The 26838-nt window shown below is 34.9% G+C and overlaps 1 protein-coding gene across 1 annotated transcript in view; it reads right to left on the bottom strand.

The window, feature by feature from the left end:
• The window catches only part of TMTC2 (transmembrane O-mannosyltransferase targeting cadherins 2), a 473463-nt gene that overhangs the window by 132970 nt on the left and 313655 nt on the right, over positions 1–26838 (bottom strand). Inside the window, exons 5-8 of the mRNA XM_056116407.1 lie at positions 23829–23914; positions 22994–23178; positions 19389–19467; positions 3610–3731 (exon numbers count right to left, since the gene is read on the bottom strand). Of these exons, the coding sequence (XP_055972382.1) occupies positions 3610–3731; positions 19389–19467; positions 22994–23178; positions 23829–23914 (472 nt within the window). The remainder of the gene's footprint in view (positions 1–3609; positions 3732–19388; positions 19468–22993; positions 23179–23828; positions 23915–26838) is intronic.

Below are 26838 nucleotides of genomic sequence, written 5' to 3'. Positions count from 1 at the left end.
TATCGAATACATCACAGAGAGCTTGCCAGGCTTTGCCATGCAGATGAGATTACTCTCGGTAGCTTGCCAGGCTCTCCGAGAGGGTTGGAGGAATCAAACCTGGGTCAGCCAGGTTGGCCGTGTGCAAGGCAAACGCCTTACCTGCTATGCTATCGCTGCAACCCTGACAAGCTCCCCGTAGCTTATTTGATATGCCAAAAACAGTAACAACAAGTCTCACAACGGAGACATTACTGGTGCCTGCTCGAGCAAATTGATGAACAACGGGACGGCATTGCTACAGTGCAGTGCTATAGTATATTTAAGCCCAAGTGTTTTCCTTTCTAAATGATATTTTTTGTTAATCAGACATCTCATACTATACAAATTTTTGAAAGCAGTCATTTATTAACATAATAAAAATATTTTCAACATGCAAAATGCAGCAGTAGGAGCAAGAGATATATGTGAATTCTATTCTTATGTAATGGAGTGTGAATTATCATCCTATCAGAATAGAAAATGGAAATGGCTTTCCAAAGATAAAACAAACTTTTTCCAACTGATTAAACTTGACATATTATGATCTTTTAAATGTCAGAAATAGCAATTTGTACCCTTCAATTATGAGTAATGCTCTATCCCTTTCTCTATTATTTCCCTACTTATGAGACCCAACATTAATTTCTTTCATAAATTCTTTTCATGTGTTTTCATCATTTTCTTTGCACATGAAAAGATTTCCTCACCTTTCTACTGCCCTCATACAAATGTTTTCCCATAATATTTTTAATTTCTAAAAGTTCTTTCTTAACTTTTCTTTACAAACCCTTTTTTTTTGTGGGGGGTGGTAACTCCCGGTGATCCTCAGGGTTGCTCCTGGCTCTGCACTCAGGAATTACTCCTGGCGGTGCTCAGGGGACTATAGGGGATGCTGGGATTCGAACCCGGGTTGGCCTCGTGCAAGGCAAATGCCCCGCTCACTGTGCTATCGCTCCAGCCCCACATTAAAAACCCCTTTACAGCATCCTCTCTGAAATGCTTCTAGCAACTCAAGTAAGTTTTGGAATTTTGTCATATTACTTCCAGTTTCACTCTCCTAATGAGTTGTTTCAGTTCTACTTTTTTTTATTTGCCATTCCTGTAATATTACCAATAACCTTAAAGAGTAAAAATGCTGAGTGAAGTTCCTTAGGCATAAGGGAGTTTTCAAAACTACAGACCTCTACCCTGCAGTCTGGTTCAGGAGCAAGTCATTTATAGGTAACCTCCAAACACATGTAGATGGATACCTTTTCTCTACAATATGATTTCTTTAGATCAAAAGTCAAAAATGTCTTGGCATGTGCCTGGAAGTACTAGGGCAGTAGTGGGAGTGTAAATGTTGTGTTACTTTTCATGACAGGAGGACAAAACTGATGGAGTTTTCTGACGGCAGACATTTCATTTATTCCTCCTTTCATTCAGTTTCCTTGGCTTTCCACCTGTTTCTGACTGCTGAAGCATTCTCAGTCACTTACTCCATCACATTGAGTTTCCACTTTTACCTGCAGGTGACAACCTTATTGCTGGCACTGTGTTTATGGGGCAAAGAACTGACTCTTTTTTTTTTTTAATACTAATTAGCCTTGTTTTTACTACTTGATTCTTTCTTTTAAGCCAGCTATCCTCATATCTTGAGTCTCTCCAGGTTGTCTTTCTTTTTTTAAATGTCAGATTTCATTTTTATCCATTCTAAATCTTTATATGGTCATTTTCTCTGCTTTGACAAATTAGTTTCAGGACTCTTTCTATTTTGTGATCAGTTTAGAATTAATTGTGCTCTTCTGAAGAGCATCAACTGTAATTTTTTTCAACAGGAGTTTTTTAGTAGACTGATTCTTATTTGATTTCTTGAGCCAGGAATTTTATGCAAGTGAATTCAAAATGCAATGCTGGGTCTTTGTGGTCAAGGGGAAGAGAGCAGTGTACAGATTCCTATTATTCTCCACTCAGATCTCCTTCTTTTCTTTATACAATGCCTTGTATAGGTATGCAAATTTACTGAACATTATCATATTACTGAGGTTATGAATATTCCTTTTTTATTTTGGCATCTTAATCCTGACCTCACAACAGTCTAAAGCTTTGCCTCTTATTCCAGAAAGAATAAAAACAAGCACAAAATTCCTTTCCATGGATTAGTAAATGTTCTCAATTGTCTGCTGGGTAAGTAAGCCTACTATTTAGTTTCCTGGTACGGAGTTAAAGTTTCATCTTTTAGTTCCTGGGAAACTCTCTTATTATACTCTCAGTTCAGCTACACAATAGAGCATATCTGTTATCTTTTATTAAACACATCTAGGTACTTGTGTGTGTGTTGGGGTGGGGGCAGGACTAGGGGGTGTTTGAGCTACAGCCAACTGTGCTCAGGATTTACTCCTGGCTCTCTACTCAGGGCATATAAGTGCAAGGGGTCAAATCCAGATTAGCAACGTGCAAAGAGAGTATTTTACCTGCTGTACTATCTTTCTGGTCAAATCTAGACTTTTTTAAGTGTGATATTTGACTTGTCTATGCTGCATCTATAATTTTTTAGCAGCATTTTAGTGATATCTTAGAATATTTATATAATAATTTTAGGTGTTAAATCTATCATCATCATCTTCTCTGGGAAATAAACATTATTACTTTAACTAATTCAAAGATAACTTTCCATTTAATTCACAGAGGAATCATTTTCCTATCAGTGTCCTTGATTTTTATTAATATTTTGAAGGGAATTAGGTTGTCTACTAAAATTAAAAATAGATTCAGACCATAATTGAAGATGAATCCTAGTTATTATCTGGTTTAACTCAGAAATTTTACTTAAGCAAAATCCCCCTATGAGACCAGAAATACATTACCAGCAGTGAGGTGCTTTCCTTGCATACTGCTAACCCTAGTTTCATTTCTGGCACTTCAAAGGTCCTCACCTGAAAACCTCTCCAGAGAGCAAAGCCAGGAAGAGTCCCTAAGCACTATCATAAGTACTATTATAAGTAGCACACACGCAGACACAATTTCCTATTTTGTAAAAAAACATTACTATCATTTGTAACACATGAAATTACAATTTGGGGGGAGTTAAAATGTTATAATGAGTCAAATTAATATCAATGAAGTAAATTAAACTGAATACTACATAGTGGCTAGTCACATAGTGACTACTTCCCTTATAGAATGATTTCCAAAGAGTAGGATGCCAGGTGGCACTGATAAAACACATGCAGAGTCTTCTATCTTTCTAACTAGAATCAGATTAATTTATAAATTGTAGATAATCTGGGGTTAACATTAACATTGATATATAGAGGGTAATATTTAAACATATCCTATGATAAATTTGTTATAGCATCACACAGTTGGTGTTCTCTATATTACTTCCATTATGACTCAGTATCAAAATGTAAACCATTTTAACTTTGGCAAATCCCATAGCCAAAGAATATAATTTTCTGTTTGTTCTATCCAGGGTTCTATCAACCTGGTTCCCATATTAGCATCCTAATAGCCTGTGTTAATGAAGACCCAGTATTTTAAAACCCATCATCTTAGTCTGAAAGGACAGAACTCTTTTTTGAAATGGGGAGGCAGTTAGTAACTCACAGTTAGAGCTAGCAGCTTTCCATAAGTGAGATGAGCAGGGATGTGGTCAGTCTTGGATCTCAATGATTCCATGTACCAATGCTCTGCTTCAGGGAGCCTACTTAATCGCATGTATGCTTCACCTGCAAAGAGAACCATGACACTCAAACACACAGCTCCCCGACACAGAACATCATCATGTTTATGTGTTCGTAAGAATTTCAAATGCTGTGGAATAAAATACACGTAAGCTGTATTTTACCACGTAAACTGCAAAAAGTCATCATGATTTCCAATATTGTAATGAGAAAAACTTGTGTCTGGAGAAATTAAATGAAATACTTAAGTTTAGAAAACTGTAAATGTTGTGAAGCTTTAATTTTTAACTTAGGAAGAGCTGACTCCCCATCACATGCCCTTTATCACCATTTTTAAAAGATAAGATTGACTTTCTTCTATACAATCATTGAAATTCTTTTATATTCACATTCATTCATTCCTTTACAAGTTTAGGTATTTATAGAATACTAAGTAGAGAGCTTTATGCAGGACCTAAATAAGAAATTATGAGTAGTCTTCACAACCATGTTCAAAAAGTAAAATCTGTTCTTATTAACTCTTCGAGGAGTTAAAATATCCTGAGTTAGACATTTGTACTCGATTTAGATTTTTTAAATAAATTACTTACATATTATAGTTCAATAATTAACTTACCAGTTTTACTTTAATAATGAATTTACCAGTTTTAGTAGAGCCAAGAATATTGCTTAGCCCATTGGTGAAAAACAAACAAAAACTTGCATATCTGCTAATTATTTATCATGTGTCCAGCAGCATATAGAAAGCTTTTTAGGTTTTTCAGCTGTCACTTATAACTTTTAAGTTAATTTTCTTAACAAACAGGAAAAAATATCGAGCAGGAAAACAAAGGAAATAAAGTTAAAATATATAGCAGTTACTTGCTTATTGATATCACCCTTTCCCTTTACAATTATAGTTTAGAAGAATATTCACCTGATTGCAAATTATATTTTAAGATAATTCGCCTACTTAAGCTAAATATTGTAGTTATAAGAAGTTCTACAAATATATTAGTTACCCCCCTCCCGTTTTTTTTTAAGAGTAGGCAATAGATACATAATCTTCATTACTTTCAAGCAGAGCTTTATAGTTTAGCTAATTGTCATAATGATAGATTTTTCAATCTAGAAGCATCATCAGAGAGTACTTCAAAATGTACTATTCCATATTGGTTATACATTTTGCTTTAAGGAAGAACTGGTTTCCTTTAAATCATATTCTCATATTACTCTAGCACTGGCAATACAGATATGAATTAATCTGTGTTTCCTGCACTTTAAAGTGCACTTTGCTCATCCCATTACTTAAAAATAAATGCTGGTAATAATAGTAATGTATAGACAAAAATATATGCCTCCACTCACACTTATGGATGTTCTTCTAATTCTGAGAACAATTCTTCACATTTAATATCATAAAATGACTGTCACTGTCACTGTCCTCCCGTTGTTCATTGATTTGCTCGAGTGGGCCCAGTAACGGCTCCATTGGAGACTTTTGTTGTTACTGTGTTTGGCATATCGAATACATCACGGGTAGCTTGCCAGGCTCTGCCGTGCGGGCGAGATACTCTCGGTAGCTTGCCGGGCTCTCCAAGAGGGGAGGAGGAATCAAACTAGGGTCAGCCATATTGGCTGCGTGCAAGGCAAACGCCCTACCGCTGTGCTATCACTCCAGCCCATAAAATGACAACTAAAAAAAAAATATTACTCTTACTTGTAAGAATGATTTGGTTAGATAAAAGCCCACACTCAGGATGAGATACAAAAAAACCAAAAATATCCTGACAAAGACAATAGATTAGAATATATAAAATGGTTATGGTGGTTAAAATGGGAGGATTAAGCACAGATGTTTTCTTTTATTTATGAGATCATTTATATAACAGAAAATGTATGCATAATCCCTAACGTATTAAAAGTTTATTAACTTGGGTAATTTATTAACTTGAATTATTAAACTAATTTTTCATATGTTATTATTTATATTTAATTCTTAATTTAATAAGATATTGCATTTTAAAAGCAATTTATGAGAAATTACACCAAAATATGTATTTCTAGAGTGATTTCTAAAGTGAGTATAAAGCTGATGTTAAATACATGGGAAGAGCTCAAAGATGGCTCCATAGTATTTATTTTGTTTATAATCAACCTGAAATGATACTTTGAGTCTTACAGTATTCATAAAGTCAGGTTTTAGAAGTGATAATCATTGTATTTAATATGGTTTCTATGATTCATCTGTTAAAAATTTTAATTATTTTCAGGAAAACTATACATTTTCTGTTCAGAAAATAATGCATGGATATACCAACTCTATGCTTCTGAAATTCAGTTTTTATTATATAAGTTGTTGATACCTGGAAATCAGTTCAGAAAGTGAACTATTTTGTTCCAAGCCAGGAATTGTTTGTTTAAAATTTGCTTTGAAACTTAGTATTATTAATTTGATACATGACTAGCTCATTTTCCTCAAAAGAAATTCATGAGTAACACTGATTAGTACAACTGAAAAGGGTAAATATTGGAGGGGCTATAACTAATAGATACAAGGCAACATCTTGGTAAGTATATGAAAAACGGTAAGTATTCTGACTTATAATTTATTACAATTAAAAAATCACATGACCATTAATTGGATTATTAATAATAATAATGATGCTAGGCATTAGATATTTATAGCGAATTACTGTAGCAAACTATTGAATGGTTGCCTGACTTATATCCACCCACTTCTCCCATTTTTTCAATATGTAGCCTGCATTTTCATATTGCTCGTATGAATCCTCAGCACATTACCTCCACTCAAGCACTAGTAAATAACTTTAAGAGTGGCTTTCAAAGTGAAATATTTCTGGTGTCTACATCAGTTGCATTATATAAATTTTTATCTAAGCGAAGAATATCGTTGCCTAGGTTTTGCTTAGGGAAAATGGAAAAGCAGATTAGCTAAACAAAATATATAATCTTAAATGCGGAACATAGTAAAGATGCTAATCAAATCTAGAATAACTGAAGATCATCATCTTAAACTAGTGAGAAAACAAAATATGTGTCATCTACTGAGCTCAGGTGAAAATTACATTCCTGACTAATGGCAAATTGTTTCTACCATCTGATACATGGCCATCAAGTTCATTTCACTTTGCCTTAGGCCTATCTATTGAATTAAAGGGATAAGGAAGAGCAATGATAATCCATATTTGACATTTAAGAATGCTGCTGATGCATGTTACTCAATTCTTAAGAGAGGAATATATTGCATGCAAAATGCACTTTAGTTCGAAGGTTAACCTTAACACAAAAAATAGTCTATAAAAGTGATAATAAAATCAAGATGTGAAACCTAAGAGACAAGAAAGTAATCAGGGATGAATTCAAATGTGTTTAAAGAAAAGCTCAATAAAAATTTAGGCAATAAACAATATAAGAAAAACTACTTGTTTTTACACTGTCACTGGTAAGGTAGAAGCTTCATTCTCATTTCTAATTCACAGTAATGGAATAATCATTCAATGGATGAAGAGGAAGTCTCAGAAATGAAAATAACACAAGGGCAGTTAATAATTATATCCAAAAAGTTTGGAATTGCACAAAAAGGCTCACTTTTTAAGCACACCAAGCTGCCTATGATATAAATTTAGCATGTATTGAATACTTACTGAAGTATAAGTATAGTGTCATTATACTTTTACATTAGACAAAAGGTATAATTAACATCAGGTTTGTATTACAAGGGAAGTGACTGGCTCACTGAGCCTAAACAACCGTCTAATGTTCAAAAATAAGTAACTAAGAATCATAAACATTCAGTAATCATGTTAGAGTTCTCTTTGGCTCTTTAGAAAATAATCTGTCCAAATAAAAAGATAATAATAGTATTTAAAATGGCTAATGTAACAGCAACAAGTGCTATCAATGACCACAGTTTAGGAAGAGAGTGAAATACATACATACTATATATATATATATATATATATATATATATATTATATATATTCCTTCAAGCTATTAAAATCATGAAAATTCTATGAAAGAAACAGCTACAAAAATGTTGAGTACATTTAATAATGAAATGAAAATACTAGGTTGTGAGAGAAGTGGGGGAGGAGGGATAAGCTACATCATCTTTTCTGAGACTGTAATTCTTCACTTACAATAATTGAAAAAATGATTATAGCACCCAAGAGGGAATGAGCAATGATAACTATTCTTTTCTCATTCTGCAAAAATAAGATTACAGAGTAGAGGTAAATTTCATAAAAATGAGAAGATTGTCTATACGATGATGTAGTGATCACGCTCATCACTCAGATTTATTTCCTAGTCTTTCACAGACAAAGGGATTTGGAGGTCTCCAAGCTGGCTTCAGGCAGATATAAACCAGTTTCAGATGTAGAGCAAATAATGTCACTCTTCCTCCCTAAAAGCCCCAGGTCTAAAATAACCCAGGCAGAGGCTAACTCCTTAATGGAAAGACTGTTGGATTATTGATGATGTAATGGACTAAATCTCACTGGTTCTCATGTTTCAAGTTCCTGGACAGCTCAGGCTGGTGGATAAAGAATGGAACATGTAGTCAGACATACTATCCATATTTATTGGTGTTTTGCTTTACTTCTCCTGCCTTTTCTTAGATTATATATTTGTTTTTATATGTATATATGCATGATACAATAGTGAGAAAGCTTATAGATTGATGTTTGGGGGTATTTGGGGCTTCCAAAAAAGTGTGCAGGAAATACAGGGGCCCCTCCCTCCCAGTTATCATCTGCCACCAGGGTCAGTGATTCCAGGAGGATATGAGAAAGCAGTGATATTTGAGCCCAATAATGCTGGGAATTATTGGGGCCACCCTTGTGGTGCTTAGACCCTCTCAAGTCACACATATTGAAACTGGGGATCAAACCAGGGATGACCCACATGAAATCATGTGCCTCAACCCCACAGACTTATTGTGTCTATTGGGGACTGGAATTGTGGTTCAAGTGGTAAAGCACATGCCTTGTACATGTGAGGCTCTGCAATGGATCCCAGCTTGGCAAAATGATGATGGTGATGATGAGGATGATGATGATGATGATAATAATAAATTTCAATTAAATTAAAATAGCAATTAGAAATTGCACTTAATCTCCCTTTAAAATATGATTTCAGGGGGCTGGAGTGATAGCACAGCAGGTAGGATGTTTGTCTTGCACTAGGGTTCGGTTCCCAGCATCCCATATGGTCCCCTGAGCACCTCCAGGGGTAATTCCTGAGTGCAGAGCCAGTGTATCGCCAGTTGTGACCCAAAAAGCAAAAAAAAAAAAGTAATTTCAGACAAACTGGAGTTGGATATTTTAAAAAATCAAATAATTTATAATAGAGACAGCAATGTTTGTGAACAAAATCTCAACAGTTAATACTAGTGAATGAGGTACAGACAATATCAAAAAACATATACCTAGCTATAATTCAAGAATTTATCAAAGTTTTAGATGTTTATATGTTTGTAAAAACGTTAGCAAACTGAATAAAATAAACATTTTCCCCAAGACCTCACATAGTTTATATCACTCTTAGCCTCTGGCCTCCATGGAATGGACATACTGGTAAAAGGGCCTCTGTGATTTCCAGCAAGCTTGCCAATGCCAATACACCCACTAATGACAGGCTTGCTGCATGCCCTCCAGCCATGCATTCTATCATAACCTATCAAATTTATAAACTTTGCAAGCTAGAGGTTCGGGTTGGTCACTAAGATAATCATTCTAATTCTAAGGAGTGCTTATTTTCTATTTATCAATTCCTTTTGGAAACATCGAAATAATATTTTTATTTGCTGGTTGTTTTGCTTTTAATGTGTACATTACCAATCTTCAGTTTGTTATAATTATTTCCTGTTTATATTAATAACTTTAATAACCTCTTTGGAACTAATTTTTCAACCTAATTTAAATACGTACATTTTAATTAATTGACAACTTTTCTTATTTCAATATGTTGAAATGATTTATAATTTACAATGCAGTGTCAAATTATAAATTATATGCCAAAACAAATGGCTGGGTTTCAAATTCTTACACTGCTAATAAAGAGTTGCATGATAATGTACAAATAACTTATTTGATAGGATCTTAGCTTTGTCATATTCCAAATTAAAACAACCCTACTCTCTCAAAATTATGCAATGGTTTTTAAATTCATGGGTGTTCAATAATCAATATACAGTTATTTCATAAACTAGTAAAAACACCCCAGTCAATTCACATAAGAACTATCACAGTAATAAACTTTATCCATGATTTGCTCAAGTCTTGATATGTCTAAGTCAATATTTCAATATTTCTATTAAAGACTTTGATATTTATAAATTTATTATCTAATTATCAATATTCAATTTCTCTTTCTAACATTTTACATAAGTACTAATATATTACAACAACCACCATACTGTTTTGCAATTATACTTTCTTTTTTAACACACACTATTACCTAAGAACATTAACAGTAGGATTCTTTAACTAATAATATTAGCAAAATTTAATGTTTGACAAACAGAATATCCAATTAGTATACAAAAATATTGTATTAATTCTGCTTCTGCAAGTAATATATAAGTAGGTAAAGGTAAAGGCCCTCCCGTTGATCGTCGATTTGCTCGAGCAGGCCCAGTAACGTCTCCATTGGAGACTTTGTTGTTACTGTGTCTGGCATATCGAATACTCTCGGTAGCTTGCTGGGCTCTCCGAGAGGGGTGGAGAAATTGAACTCGGGTCGGCCATGTTGGCCACTTGTAAGGCGAACACCCTACCGCTGTGCTATCGCTCCAGCCCTGTATAAGAACAATTTTTCTAAGCCCATGATAAAAAGACACTCTACTGTCTCCTTACAGTACTGACAAAATATATTACCACCACCCTCGGCCTTGGATTACAGATCTAAGATTGAATACTTAAAACAAGATTCTATGACAATTCACAAAAATCATACCCATAGTTAATATCAGGGAAGGTGGCACTAGCATTCTTCAATGTAACTATGCATTAAAATATTATACTCTAATTTATGCAATTCAAAAATGACAATATATAGCATACATAAAAATCAAACAGTTCATTTAGGGTTTAAATGCTATTTTTTATGTAGAAAACATTTTTATATAGTGGTAAAGAGAGACAGTCCAAGAATTAAAGTGTTTAGCCTTGCACATGGCAGACCCCTGGTTCAATCCCTGACACTATAGATGGTCCCAAACACTGCCCAGAATAATCCCTTAGCACAGAGCTAGGAGTAACTCCTAAGTACTACCAGGTGTTATCCAAAATCAAAACAAAACAAAACAAAGTAAAACAAAAAGGACGACATTTCTATATTGGAAGAACATCTATACACGCACAGCTAATTTTTATTTCCTGCCTATTCTAAATATTTGCAACGATATAAATTCCTGACACTGATTTTCAAAAATGTTTTCTTCATTCAGGATTTCTTTCTTCCACATGATTTTTTCCATTTAATGAAAATGTCACCAAAACAGACATCTTTTATAATTTAATGGATTTCCCATGAAAAATACAATATCACTGCAACTAAAACCATTTTTTATGACTGGGTAATGTCTTCACTCCACAGAGGAGAGAAAATTCGGGGCATCTGGAAGATAGTACAAAAGTTTGGGGGTGCATATTTCTATTATGCCCAATAGAAGTTCAATCTCTGTCACTGCATGGCTTCTCAAACAATGCCTGATGTAGTATGCAGGCCTCTAATCACATCCAGGATGACAGGTGTCTCTGACACCCCAGGGAGTGCACAGCATCACCTCTTTGGACCCCATCATTTAACCAACATACTCCTTGATGGAGACACTGGAATTAGCCCAGGGCGTACCATGAGCATTACTTGGAAATAGTTCTCCCTCCTCCCCAAAAAAGAGAGTGAAATTCGTCCTATTTTTTTATTTATTTCTATTGAAGCCTCACAAAACAGACTTATCAAATATAGCATATTGAATCAGGAATCAGAGACTGAGAATATAATTATGTACTAATTTTAACATTTCTTTTTTATAAATCCATTTAAAATGGTTTAAAAGTTTTAATCCTTTGCTTTACTATTAAAGTGGTAAAATTATGAATTAATGTAGCAGGTGGGCTTGTGTGGTTTAAAAGCAATGAAATATAATCAACTGTCTCATATCATATTTCCAGGAAAGCAAATGACACCTAGACCTAAGCGTGATTCTTAGGCAATCCCCCTTCTGGCATTAAAGTGTTCAAACTCCCCGAGGGGACTATATATCTTCTACCCATGTGTTTAATTGAAATTTTAAACAAAATATATTGCCTATTTAATGCAGCTGAACTGGACGCTGGCCTTTATAGAATCTAGCCTAATACCTAGCAAATTAATGACTGTAAACTATTGTCCATAAAGTAGATGTTATATTGAGTGTGAATGGAAGAAAGGAAAAGAAAAAAACCATTGCCTTTCTATAAAAAGAAAATTTTATAATTTTATACATAAATCTTATATACTTTTTTAGATCCCACCAAAATTGTATAAGATTTATGCATAGAAACCTTATAATTTTGTTTCTGTTGACTCCTTATCGTACAAACTCCTAAAATCTTTCAAATTTTGTCTCATTTTTCAGGGTCAGAAAACTGTACGATGGCATTCGTTTCCTGGTCTTTTACTTACAAAAGATGAGAAAATTAAATTTAAAAAAAAAGGCAAAAAAAACGCCCATAACACCTCAAGCCATGCTTGTCTTGAAGGGGCTGGGAGGGGCAGGTAGGGTGCTTACCTTGTACATACCGTACCTGGGTTCAATTCCCAGCACCCATAAGGACATAGGGACCCCAAGCTCCTCCAAGAGAGTAAGAGCCTATACATATATATATATGTAAAAACTTAAAAGTTAATATTCATTTTGGAGATTCACAGATCAGTATTTAATCCATTTACATGGTTATACTCATTTCTGTACGGTTGATTTAAGGATCTTTAAGAGTGCCAACAAAAACAATCATAGGAAAATCACCACAACTCAAAATAGGGGAAGCAGGTGATATAAAAAGCTTAACACCACTAGAGTGTTAATGCTTCCACACTTGAAAGATGTGAAGTTCAAATCTCACACAGTTGAAAACCATCTCCTTCACAGTTGGCATGCTAAGAGCCTTGAGCAATCCACTTTTAAACAACCAGACAGAGATAGGCAGTAAACCATCATGTCAAATATCTACTTTGTGTATCTCTAAACGCACATATACAATACATAGTCCAATAAAAAAATGACTAAGTAAAAAACAAAACAGTCATACAGAAAACAGAAAATCAGACTTCATTTACAGTCATTATAGCAAATGATGGCAACATACAGTGTACATCAAGAAGAGTCCAATAGATTTACAAATGAAAACTCTATATTTTGTTTTCAGAAGATGCATTTGACACCCTTGGCAGTTGTAACCAAAATGATGATAAGGAATCTGAAAATCCGAAGTAGTACATGTGATAATACACTCTTTGATTGGGCTATCTTTTTCACTCCAAAAACTCCTGTGATGTAATTATTGAGTTCGCCAGTTAGTATTGGAGCTATTAAATTAAAATATGCTTTCCTTTCTCAGTACATATTATGAATAGAATCTTTTCAATTAAAACCTATGCAAATTAAATGATCTATGTGTTTGTTGGAAAATGTTATCTGACACTGAGTTGCACTGTAGCACCGTCCTCCCATTGTTCATTGATTTGCTCGAGCGAGCACCAGTAACATCTCCATTGGGAGACTTGCTGTCACTGTTTTTGGCATATCAAATATGCCACGGGGAGCTTGCCAGGCTCTGCCTTGTGGGTGGGATACTCTCAGTAGTTTTTTGGGGTCTCCGAGAGGGACAAAGGAATCAAACCCGGGTTACTACCTGTTGTGCTATCACTCAGCTGAGTAGATTTTATAATTAATAACATTGTCTCACAAAATAAAAGAAACAAAATCAAAGAATGTCCAAGGGGCTAGGGGACATTTTGGTGTCTGAAGCACTGGCAAGCATGAGGCTGAGTTGGATCTTTGATGCTGTCACATATACTGGATGCAATCCGGGTAGTCCAGATTTCTGTCAACATGGTACTCAGGTTTATGACAACATCTGAACTCAATGGTGTGAACTGTTAAGATACTACAACTAAAAGTATGTGCCAGGACTATGGCCAGGAAAAGATCTCAGTCTACCCCATACACATGCATGGAGACCCGCATCCAGAGAGCAGAGAGCAGAACCACCAGAAAATGCACATGCTCCACAGTTGAAGGATTTTAACCTTCAGTGAGTCCTGCAGCCAAATGTGTGAGCAATGGAACCTGATGTGAGAGGGCGGCAAGTACCAGAACTAATACTGTGTGAGCACCATAGCCAGGCATGTATCTGACCCCCAGTTACCAGACAACATGAAGAGAAGTGGAGCAGGGGAAGTGGGAAAGGCAGAGGTGACCAGTAACCACCTGGAATTACCAGGAACAAAAGACAGAGTCAATGTGAGGCAGGGTCTCAGGAAGTGGTGGTCTCACATGTGTGAGACTCTAGGTCAACCGCCAACACTTTATGGCCCTACTAAGCACTTCCAGATCTGGTTATAAATCCCCCCCCAAAAAAATCATTAAAATAGAACAAATTCAAAATAAAAGCAAATACAGAAATGGATCCTTATCAGGCAACTCCCTTGAAGCTGAACATAATATTAAAATGAAAGTAACCAATCATCAACACCAACTATATAAAGACCAAGAAAGCATGATGCAGATGAAAATTATAACACACTAGTGTCAGATTAGAAAAAAAATGCACAAAATTAAAAATTTTCAGTTCAGTCATCATAACAAACACAAATATAATTAAAGACAGGATATTCTCAAGGTTATAATAATATTTTGTCCCACTTCTATATGGGCATTTGTGTTAGAAGGAAGGGCTCCCTAACAACACTATTCAATTTCCTAGAAAGTTTCCTAAAAGCAGAAGACATATAGAAAAAATTCATTTTATAGCACCACCACCTCTGCACACTCCACTCAGCACTAATGATATAAAATTATTGGCAGTCATTACTCTAAATGTAGTTATTACATATTGCAATGACAAGATGGTCTCTTTAGATTCTTTTACTCCATCCAATACATTATGCCATTTTTCTCAAGATATATCACCAAGATGAAATGGTCTAAATTGCTTACATAATTAATCCAATTACTTTGCACTGACAAAGTGTGGTAATTTTATTTTAAATTGTAAATAGGCTTAAAATGACCTTTGGGATTGAAATGGCTCTAAGAGATAAAAGTAATTGAAAGCACAACCTACTGGTTTCTCATAATCTTTTGTAAGTATTGATTTAAAAAGCTTAAAGTTATAAATGAGGGGAATGCAAAATTTTAAAGAAGAAAAAGTTTGAGGGGAGTTGGAAATAAATCTACTTTTAACAAGTTTTAATATCCCACATGTATAAATGTATTTTGACAAAGTTACAATCCATTAAGCATCTTAGTAGTTTTAGTTAAGATGAAATTTGTAGTATATAAATAACAGAAGTATATCTTTCTTATTGTGTAAATAAATGCTATTCAGACATAGTAAGCAATGGCCATTTCAATAACAGAGAAGGGCTTAATAGAAAAGGAGTTGATCTTTTTTTCTTTTTGCTTTTTTGGGTCACACCCGGCAATGCACAGGGGTTACTCCTGGCTCTATGCTCAGGAGTTACTCCTGGCGGTACTCAGGGGACCATATGGGATGCTGGGAATTGAACCCAGGTCGCCCGCATGCAAGGAAAACTCCCTATCCGCAGTGCTATCTCTCCAGACTGAGGATTTGATTTTATCAGGAAATTACTCTTCTAATTCTAACCACAAACTATAATCCTCAACAGATCAACTCAAATCTTGGAGTGCTAATTACTATTTTATAAAAGATTACGATGACATAAATTTTAAGGTATGAATCTTCAATCTCTAACATTCGATGATTCCAAAATGCATCTAGATAATCTGAGGAAATAAAGGAGAAATTGAGATTCAATAAAGATAAAATATGGGCATCAGAATAAGGGTAATTTTGACTTAGTCAACAGAAAAAAAATGTTTCATGAGAAAAAAAAAGAAGAAATTTTACTTTAAAGGAGTTTTCATTTGAGGGAATTAATTGAAATTAGCTGTGTAAGCTACTTAACTCCTTCAGCAAAGTTTACCATAAGAGGATTTCAACTGTAGTTTCTGAAACACAAAAGGAAATGACCTTTAAGAGAAAACTGAGGATATAGTACAAGGGTTAAGGTGCTTTACTTTCACACAGAGAGCCTGGGTTTGATGGCTGAAATTGCACATGGTTCCCCAGCACTTCCAGACTGATCCCTAAGAACAGAACCAGAAGGAAATGATAAGCACAGCTAGGTGTGCGTCGCTGAGAGAGAGAGAGAGAGAGGGAGAGAGAGAGAGAGAGAGAGAGAGAGAGAGAGAGAGAGAGAGAGAGGGAGAGAGATTCCTACTGAGCTTGGTTGACCATCCAAATGACCAGTCTGAGCACAAAGCCTGAAATATTCTATAAACACAGCAGAGTGTGTGTGGTAAAATTCCCCACCCACATTTCACAATATTAATTCCATGTGTTTGTATGCTTTACCAACTACAAATTAGGTAAAAGTTTATTATTTTTAGATATAATATTTAGTATCTACTTTATGTTATTTGTGTATGTAAAGATACATAGAATTATGGATTAAGTGATAGTTATTCAAATATGTTAACCCTGTGAAATGCCAATGATGAAAATATCTATTTAAAGTATTTGTTTAAAGCTTACGAACTATAAAGATAAAAAATAAAACCAAAAATCAAAATAAATATGGAAAGGCTTAATTTGATAAGTAAATTAATCAAACTTGTAATTTTCTATTAACACACAAATGGGAAAAACATGCTCATTTGGTGTTCAAGAAATATAAATTGGCATGGAGCATAATAAAAATTGGTGGTTTTAAATAAAATTTTAAAGGGTAGCAAAATGCAAATCACTATAATATCGTTAAAAGCACTACAAGAAACCAAATGAGTAGGCTAAAATTGATATTAAAATATAATTGTATTTTCCCGCATAAATTTATTTCTCTGAACCTCTGAATAAAAGAAAAATGGGACAGAAAAAAATGATGTTTGTATAAATAAACATAAGTGCTTGGGGGAGGAAGTCATGACTGGATAAATAAAAGAGCCACGAGAAAAATGAGTACTTCCAGGCTAAATCTAGCCAGACATTATAATCCATCACTGATCCCTAAAGGGCACTAATAATATGTAAATGTGTGAATTAGAAAACATATTCAAGGCTGTTGATAAACTTGATAGGATAATCAGCACATGCTGACAGACTAATGAAACTGATGAACTGATAGGGCAGCTTATCTCCTGGGCCATTTTTTTTCTTGTCAAATGGAGGCTAATCAAAATGAATTAGGAGTTAAAGCAAACACTCAGATGATTTCACCCATTTGATTAGGAGGGGAACTCTCTCTGAGAAAATCAGTTTCTTCAATGATTGAAACTACGAAACGAGGTCGGCTGACACACTAACACAAAAAATTAAACAGAAGGCAGCCACCATAATTATGGAAGGATTCTGAGATTTTCAATTACATTGGGATTCTCCCTTCACAAACTGTGAGGTTTCTTTTCAGATTGGGCAAAGCAAGCAACTAGCTCCTCTTACAAGGCAAAATAGGACAAAGGACCAAACAATAACCCCGGGGAAATAATTATCTCTTCCCTCCTGTGTTTGTACTGCATCTGTGTAACCATATGAGACAGACCCCAAGGTATTAGCTGAATTTTCAATCAAATTTATTTACAAAAAAAATAATTGAGCAAATTTTCTGAAATCACTAAGTAGTTTAATACCACATTTCCTGTTAGCAGTAAAGATGTCACATATGTTCTGTTGTCAAAACTCTGTCTTGTCCTAATGTAAAGAAAGACATTTTCACTTATAATTGGGAAAAACTGGAACTAAGGTATATCTGATAACCTTAATAATAAAATTAGAAATGAAAATTATTGAGGCTACTTAACAAGGTAGCAAAAGACAACCTTTATATAACTCATCTTAATATGACTAACTACCTAGCATTAAAATAGAAAAGTTAATTAATTGCTAACTCTATACACGCTGGTCATATACTTCAGAAACAGGTATTTCATCTGGGAAAACAGGTGAATGATAAAATACTGGCTAAGATAAGAAACTGTTAAATTTCATAAGAGTTGAAGGAAAAGGTCAATTTAATGATGATAAATTTTACATTTAGAATTACACCAGAAAGTAGAAGAAAACATAACTGAAAATACTTGTGTCCTCTTTAACATGAACACAAAACAGCTCAACTGCATGTTAACTGGGGTCAGAATTCCCAGTGACATGGAATCAATTTATCAACCTCTTTCAAATTATGGGTTCTATTTCAATTTACTGACCTGTGCCTGGTCTTATCTCTAAACTATTTCTATATTTTCTGTCACTTAAAAAAAATGAAGTGCTTATCCTTGCCCAAGAATATAGTTTCTATGTAGGAGTATCTGATGTTAATGTGTACTCAGCCATGCAGCTGCTATCAAATTTCTCAAGTAATAAAAGAGAAAATAATCCTAGAAATCATGTGACCTCATTTATTTTATATGCATGAGAGAGGCCTAGAAATATTAAACAAATTAATCAAGTTTAAAGAAAAAAGAAAAACTGAGTTTGGAATTTGTGCTTTGGAGAAAAGCATTTGATTTAAGAACAAAAGCATCCCATTTACTTAGTCATTCTTTTCCAGAAACAGCAAGGTTAATTGCAATTGGGCACCCAAAAAAAGGGGGGGATTCTTTTCCAAGTATTATACATAATGAAGAGTTTTCAGAAGTATCCACCATCCAATAGCTATGATACAAAGAGTCACAGGTTCACCATGGAAAATGATGTATATTTACTAGAAATCCTAATTCCTTAATTCATGTGCCTTGACAATTATAAGACAGAAAATTTAGCTAACGGTTCAAAATGTGAAAAAAAGAATAAGTGTAGTAGCACAGTTAAATTCTTCACACATTATTTTTACTATGTTGAATATCATAGGAATATGGCCTCATCAATAAAAATTATATCAGGTTCTGGGAGATGGTTTAAAGGACTAAGTACAAACCTTATGTATAGAAGCCCAGGTACTATGTGTTCCAATGACAATCTCTGAAAGTGACCCCTGAGCATTTTTCTCCCTCCCAATAAAGGAAACCAGGAAATTTCTCTCAGGTATCCTTATCCTTTGTATATATAATAATGAATATGTACATAACATGTTTATTTTTCAAATGTCCTTATAATGGAAAGCAGAATTTTAATGTATCACTAATTTGATCAGTAAAATATACATATATGTACTTTTATTTTCTAAATCTCTAGACTCCAAATAATATCTAAATAAATTCTTAAAAATAACTCTGAGATTGGGTCAATTTGTTGACATATGTTTATTCACTTTTTTCAGAACAACGGTGTCTGTGAGAATCTGAAATTGACACCCAATCACTTAAGTGATTTGTTGAGCATTAATAATGAGATTGATTAAACTTCTCCTTAACACAAAGGTTTTTATTTCTCCACAGATCCCTAATATGGAAATTAAAATATCTGTTTTACTTACCCATCATATTGTATAAGCTCTGTGGGGCAAACTGCCTTGGCATTTTCTGAATTGCTTCCTTGTATACATTAAGGGCATCCTAAGAAAGAACAAAGAGATAAAGTATAGGAATATTTACTATAAATAAAATAACATTCTTCCAGATAAAAACCTTCACATTGCTGATTTTAGATGGTTAATTAGATAAAATATTATTGAGAAATTTTATTATATCAAGCTACCTCAATTTCATGAGTGAAAAAATACCCAATCTAGTTATTGAAGGTCATAAAAATATTTTAAAACATGAAGCAGAACATTAGCAATATTTATCTGAATAGAAATTTTCCAGTTAACATGGATCATTCAAGTAAGGAAAAACCCTAGAAAAATTCTATTTGAAATTCACCCATAGTGATCTAGTCTGTAGTTAAATTATGTTAGGTAGCCAAATAGGATCTAAATGAAATGTCAACTATCAATTTTCTAGCTCCAGCAAATCTCTGAATTCAATTATTTATAAAGCCATACCTCTATCCTTGCACTGTACTTTTACTACAATGTATAAGAATATGTGGAGATAGAATTTCAGAGCAGAAAAAAATAGTTTAATATGAGAAAAATAAGGTCATACAGGCAGGTATGTTCAGTGTGAAAGAGAGGGATCTCAGCAGCTCCTAAAACATGTCCTTAGCTTTTGTGTGTTCCCCTAACCATCCCTGGGGATAACCTTCCAGTTGACATCAGGGACCTTTTGGAAAGGAAGTGGGTTCCTCTCCCTTCTAGATAGGTCCAAGCAGACACCACAATCACACTTTGCCATCTCTGCAGGCCCACCTTCATATCTCCAAAACAATGTGACCACGCTACTCAGCATACCTCACAGTTCACATTTATAATTTGTGTCACTGGTTATAGATAGGTAGGAAACGAAAAAACCAACACCCAGACTCTGGGGGTCTCAGACTCCCAGCAGGGGTCAAACCACAATGATTCACCCTCAACACTGTAGGGACATAGCAGACAGAATGGGAATGCATTGTATCAGTCCAGCATCCTCAATGAGTCAAAGTAATAACAGAAAGGCTCTTCTAGTACCAAACAGTTCTGTAAACTCTCTGAGAATGACTTTAGTGATACCATATTGAGGATATTTAATGAGCTAGAGAAAAGACTGCATGGATAGTCAGCAAAGCACAAGAATATAATGAGACGAGAAATGAGAAAAACTTCAATCAGAAGTGATGAAAATGAAGAGTATGGGAGGTGATTTTTTTTAATGCAATAAAAGGTCTAAGTCACAGAATAATAGTGAGGAAAATATCTTAAGATCCAAGATGAGATGTAGGAAACCTCTAGAAGACAACAGAATATAGGGAAATGTTTGGCAGCAATGTACTGAGTATTAGAGAACTACAGATCAGTTCATGAGGAACACTCTAAGAGCCATCAGCATTCCTAAAGAACAGGAAGGCAAATTTCATAAATAGAGAGTATTCAATTAAGAAGAAAAAAATCACAGCAAGAGATTTCCCAGAGTTGAGTGCAGAAATTCAAGAAGCCAGAGGATCCCAACAAAAACAGACACAAATAGAAAAACTCCAAGACTAATCATAACCAGAATGACAAAAGCCAAAAAAACAGAATACTTAATGCAGCAAGATTTAAAAAAAAAATAAAGGAGGGGGGCAAACTTATGTACAACACAAAGCCCTTAAGATACAGAGCAGATCTTCCAAAAAAGATTCTACAAGTCAGAGGAGAAAACAACAACGACAATAGCAACAGAACACATGAACAATAACTCAATGAAAGTGACACCTCATTATAATTACTCTATTCAGATAGACTATCATTCAGATTTTATGGGGCAACACAAAGCTTTATGGGGAGGGAATAGTTTATAGTTTTATGAACTCCCTATACTAAAACCAATTTTACAAGAAGCATTAAAGGAGTTTCTTTAAAAGACAAACGTTTTCTTTGTTTTGTTTTGGGTCCATACCTTGAGATGCTGAGTATTTACTCCTGGCTTTGTGCTCAAGAATTACTCCTTGTCATGCTTGAGATGCTAGGATGCTGGCAGGATCCTATGGGATGCTAGGGGTCAAACCTGGGCCAGCCACATGCAAGTCAGGTGCCCTACCCACTGTATCATCAACCCACCCCCGAAAAGACAACTTTTCAGCACTTTGCCTGAGATAGCATTCACTCATGGTGCTTCCAGTTGTCCTCTACTGGATTAGGAGAGGTCTATTTACTCCTAGGTTGCGAAAGATTTTATACCTTTTCAAAAATGAATGTTTAATTCATCTTGAATGTTATATGTCTAGACAGGTGATCTAGAGAGATTCTTTATTACAATCTTTTACTTATTAACTCAGATACCTAAGCATTGTTTAACAATACACCGTTTTTTAACTTAAAGCCATTATTACCTATTTAGGATAAAACACACTTTCATACATTTATAGGTTTATTCCTATTTTCCCTTAAAATTTTCTTATTTCTCTTCTCACTCTCACTAAATTGCACACTTGTAGAACTTATTCATTTTATGTTCATTTTAAAAGGCACTGGCATGGAATTACTCATTAATTTTTAATTTATGTACCTCTATAAAGAAAAATGTACAATTTTTGAAAAATACGATCAACTTATCAAAAATTTGTGGAATTTTAGAGTGCAGCTTAGTTTATCTATGTGTGTAGGTAATCAATGCTTCTTCATAAATAAAAAAAATATTTGGGGCATAAAGAAACATTTTAAGGGTACAGAAACTAGCTGAGGTCTTCAGAAATGGTGATTCTGTCCACAGAACTAGCTCACGTTGGAGTGAGGATGGCTGGGTTGGTCCTGGAGACACTATGGCCATGGTGTGGTGTTAGAACAAAAATGTCTAATTAACAGTATTGCAAATCCTGGTACCACAATAAAAATGAGAAAATAAAAAAAAGAGAAGGAGAACAAAGCTGGGGAAACCACCCAACTTCTTATGTACTAACCATCCTCTGTTACTATTCTCTCTCCTAATTAATGATCCCCTAATTAGTGATCTGAAGATTCAAAGAGGGGACCTTGGAGTAGTGGCAGAGGGATGCTGACATTCTGTTGGTGACTTGGTGTAGCAGCACTACAAGCATCAAACAATAATATTGTACTGCTGCATCAAACAATAATATTGCACTGCTGTAAAAAAATCCATTTATTACTGTTTAAACCAAATAAAAATGGGTAGTATTTATACAAATCATTTTCCTAGTTCTCAGAATAAACAAAGTAATTTTTTTATCTTCAGACACTTGATATAAGATACAGTAACAATGTATCTTCAATCATAAAGTCCAAAGATCTAATAAACAAACAAGCTTGAGAAGCAATGCATTTTATTTCCCTTTCTTAAAGTGACAAGTGATACTGGCACAATTGCTTTGAAAAATTCAATATGAGTCAATTAAATTTTGTTTAGCAGAGTTAAAGCCTTGCTGCAAAACTTTTAATTTAAACAAATATTAGTTACTCTGAGATCACAGCATCTGTGAAACAATTTCACAGATGTGAAAACAATAAGACTGGATGAGAACAAGGGAGCAAAAGGAAATGGACAGAGGGATATAAGGACACACCTCATAGTGTCCCTGCTCATGATAGAGTTTTCCCAAGTTGTAGAGACAGCTGGTAACAGAGCTCTTATGCGCATGAGGGTCCTTTAGATTTTCATCTGGGATCTCAGAACACTTCAGAAATGTGCGTCGGGCTTCTTCTGTCTTTCCTTGGTTCATTAGGATAATACCGGTGTTCAAATATGCAGCTGAGTGGAAAGAAAAGGAAAAGATAAAACAGTTGGATACAGTTTATTATCATAAATCAGTTTCTATTGAATATACTTTTCAAATATAAACAAAAATAAATTCTTAAGGAGCATTATATAGTAATAAGCGGTGCAGATATCACTAAAAAATATGAACTAATGTTGGGCCTTAAAAAGGTTAGTGCTCAAGAAGCTCAAATAAAAACTGAGATAAAGTATCTTAATGAATCAGAATTGTACTTATCTTAATACACTTTTAAGTGAAAGCATATAAAATTGTGATTAAATTGGGATATAATTTTTCAAAGTTGATAATCTTATTAATACTCTTAATCCAAATTTTTAAAAATTTGGAGTACTATTTTTTTCTCTAGAATGCCACCAAGGGGGGCTGGAACTATAGCACTGCGGGTAGGGTGTTTGCCTTGCATGTGGCCAACCCAGGTTCGATTCCCAGCATCCCATATGGTCCCCTAAGCACTGCCAGGAGTAATTTCTGAGTTCATGAACCAGGAGTAACCCCTGTGCATCACCAGGTGTGACCCGAAAAGCAAAAAAAATTAAAATAAAATAAAATGCCACTAAGGTATTTTCTATGGATGAGTAGTATTAAAAAAGAGGTATTTGCAAAGATGTTGAACATTACTTACAAGCTAGTGTAGGTCTGCTCCCAATTGCCAATTTATAATAATGCAGTGCTTCTGCAAACCTGCTATTCTCCTGTAGCAGTAACCCTCTGCAAGAAGAAAAAAAAATGGAGACAGTTCATTACTGTAATAAAACTATACATTTTTATTTTAAATTTCAAAAAAAATTGGTTGATATGGCTATAAAAATACTGATCTGGTACTATAAAAAATAAATCCTAAACAGCAGTAAATGATACCTCAGAAGAGAAAATGTTTTAGAGGTATCAGTTGCATTTATGTTGCATTAGAAAGTATTAATAAGTACTTTCCAAAAGTCTTTTGTCCCCAATGATCTTTCCCTTTTCCAACAGTCTTATTTCTCTCATTAAAATTACAAATCATCTGAGTTTACTCTTGGAGTGAGTACATTATTTCACTAATTTGGAGAGGAACCTTGTTGAGTGCAGTGAGATTATATAAACATTTATATATTTAACCTGGTATTCCACTCTCACTAGTTATATTACTTGGAAAATACTGGTTCACAACTGCCAAAAATGGCAAAAGGTAATTTGGGTTAGTAGGATAAAGAGTTAGAATTTAAGGTAAGAGAGACCGTGCAGGGGCACTTTGTAAGGTGTTTGCCTTCATGCAGTTGACACAATTTAAATCCTAGCACCTCAAAATGTTGGTCTCTCAAGCACCCCTAGAGTGATCCATAGTTAAAGAGTCAGAGAAAGCCCTGAACACCTCTAGGTGTGGTTCAACCTCCAACCCCACTCCCAAAGAACAAAGAAGTATCATAATTTAGGACTGGGGTGATGACTAAATGGTCAGTGCCCATCTTCTGCAGATGGGAGGGCCAGGTTCAATACCCAGCACTACACAGTCCCGTCAGTACTATCAGGAGTGACTTCAAAATATTTCTGTGAATGGTCCCAAACCCCAAACCAGACAACCAAAGGACTAGAATTTAATCAGATATCAAAACTAAAAGCTATTCATATTCTTATTTTCAGATTATTTCAATTTGGTCTAAAAGTTTGAATTTTGAACACGTAGCAGATTTTATTCCACTGTTTATAGACTGACTTTTTTCTACAGATCTTCAGACTCTACTAACCTTTCTATGAGGTTCTTAAGATGGTCACAAGGACTTTTGCAACCATTCAAGGTTCTGCCTTCATACCCCAAAATAAAAAACAATTATAATCATGTCTACAAAAATTTTCTGTCACAGAATTGAACTAAGCTGAAAAACCCTCACAAAAAGCTTTTGGCTTTTTTTGCCCTCTGTTCTCCTGTAATCAGCAAACTTCTGACAGACATTTGGCACCTCTCTTGAGCCTGAGTACTGCTGTTATCAACCTCAAATTGCAGTTTTAACTTGTGAGCTGCTGATGTCTTGAAAGGCTGATAAAATACGAGGTTACAAAATGAGAAGGCCACTGATTAAAAAAATGAACAATTATCAATCTGTATTTTCAAATATTCATATACTATTTAATGGGCTGGAGCAATAGCATAGCAGTAGGGCGTTTGTCTTGCACGCAGCTGACCTGACCGACCTGGGTTCAATTCTTCCGTCCCTCTCTGAGAGCCTGGCAAACTACCAAGAATATCTCGCCCGCACAGCAAAGCCTGGCAAGCTACCAGTGACGTATTCTATATGCCAAACACAGTAAAAACAGCTAACAACAATGGAGACATTACTGGCCCGCTTGAGCAAATCGATGAACAATGAGAGGACAGTGACAGTGACATTTAATGGGATCCTTGGGAAAATATCTATGTAAATCACCTTGAAAAGAAACTATACTCACTTGCATCAACAGCATATTTTGACCTCATCATTTCTAATATTTGTTGAAAACTAAAAAATTCCACTTCTGAAACATGTTTATATCAATTGCATAGATACTTATCCATATATAGACATTTGCCCCTGTGGCTGTGGCCTTAGCATGTAGTTCTAGCCTTGCTTCAGAGCTTCCTAAGAGAAACTCTATTCCAGAACCAGACTCAGGAAGCTGTCGGAGATTTCTGAAGATGACCCAAGCCCCACATTCAAATCATGCATAGAACCCACAGGAGCTAAAGTTTGGTCACTGAGAATTCAATGCTCTCTCAGCCCAGGCTGGACTGTACAACAATTTTCTGAACATGTGTTAGCGAGGCTGACCTCTTAGGAAGAGTAAGAATCAATATAATCACTGTCCAGGACCAGAAACACCCAAACACCTGACTTCTCAACTGAGCCAAATTGCTCAAGCCCACAGATTCTCCAGATCAGCAAGTGTGAAAGACAGTGTTCAGGACAAGGAGTGAGCTGTTTGTTTTTTTTTTTTTTTTTTTTTTGTTAAAACCTGTTCCTGTCCTGGTTGTATCTTTTGCTCCATATTAACCAAGACATGGGCCAACTAGATATGAGAATATTAAGCTGATGAGAATACATTTCAGTTGCTAGCCATAAAGAAGAACAAAGATACCTGCAGTATTCAAAGGTTTGTGAGAATTTTGTCGTTAAAAGCATGTAAACTTGATAAAAGAAAAGAATACTTACATTCATATTTCAAAAACTTATATATAGATATATTATATACACACATGGGGGTCACGGGTCACGTTCCTCCCATTGTTCATTGATTTGCTCAAGCGGGCCCAGTAACGTCTCCATCATGAGACTTGTTACTGTGTTTGGCATATCGAATATGTCACGGGTAGCTTGCCAGGCTCTGCAGTGTGGGCGAGATATTCTCGGTAGCTTGCTGGGCTCTCTGAGAGGGGCAGAGGAATCGAACTTGGGTCGGCCATGTTGACCGCTTGTAAGGCAAACGCCCTACCACTGTGCTATGGCTCCAGCCCTTATATACATACATATCTATTATATATCAAGTACACATAATGTTTATATATTAAATCATATATTTATCCTTCAAAGTTAACTAAGCTGCTATACATTATTTCATTTCATCTGTAACCCAAACTGTGTGTTTGTCACTTTCCACAGACATTCGGATAAAGATTTTCG

The sequence above is a fragment of the Sorex fumeus genome, unplaced genomic scaffold, assembly GCF_029834395.1.
Source record: "Sorex fumeus unplaced genomic scaffold, SorFum_2.1 ptg000003l, whole genome shotgun sequence".
NCBI lineage: Eukaryota > Metazoa > Chordata > Mammalia > Eulipotyphla > Soricidae > Sorex > Sorex fumeus.
This window is presented reverse-complemented; position numbering and strand designations above follow the sequence as displayed.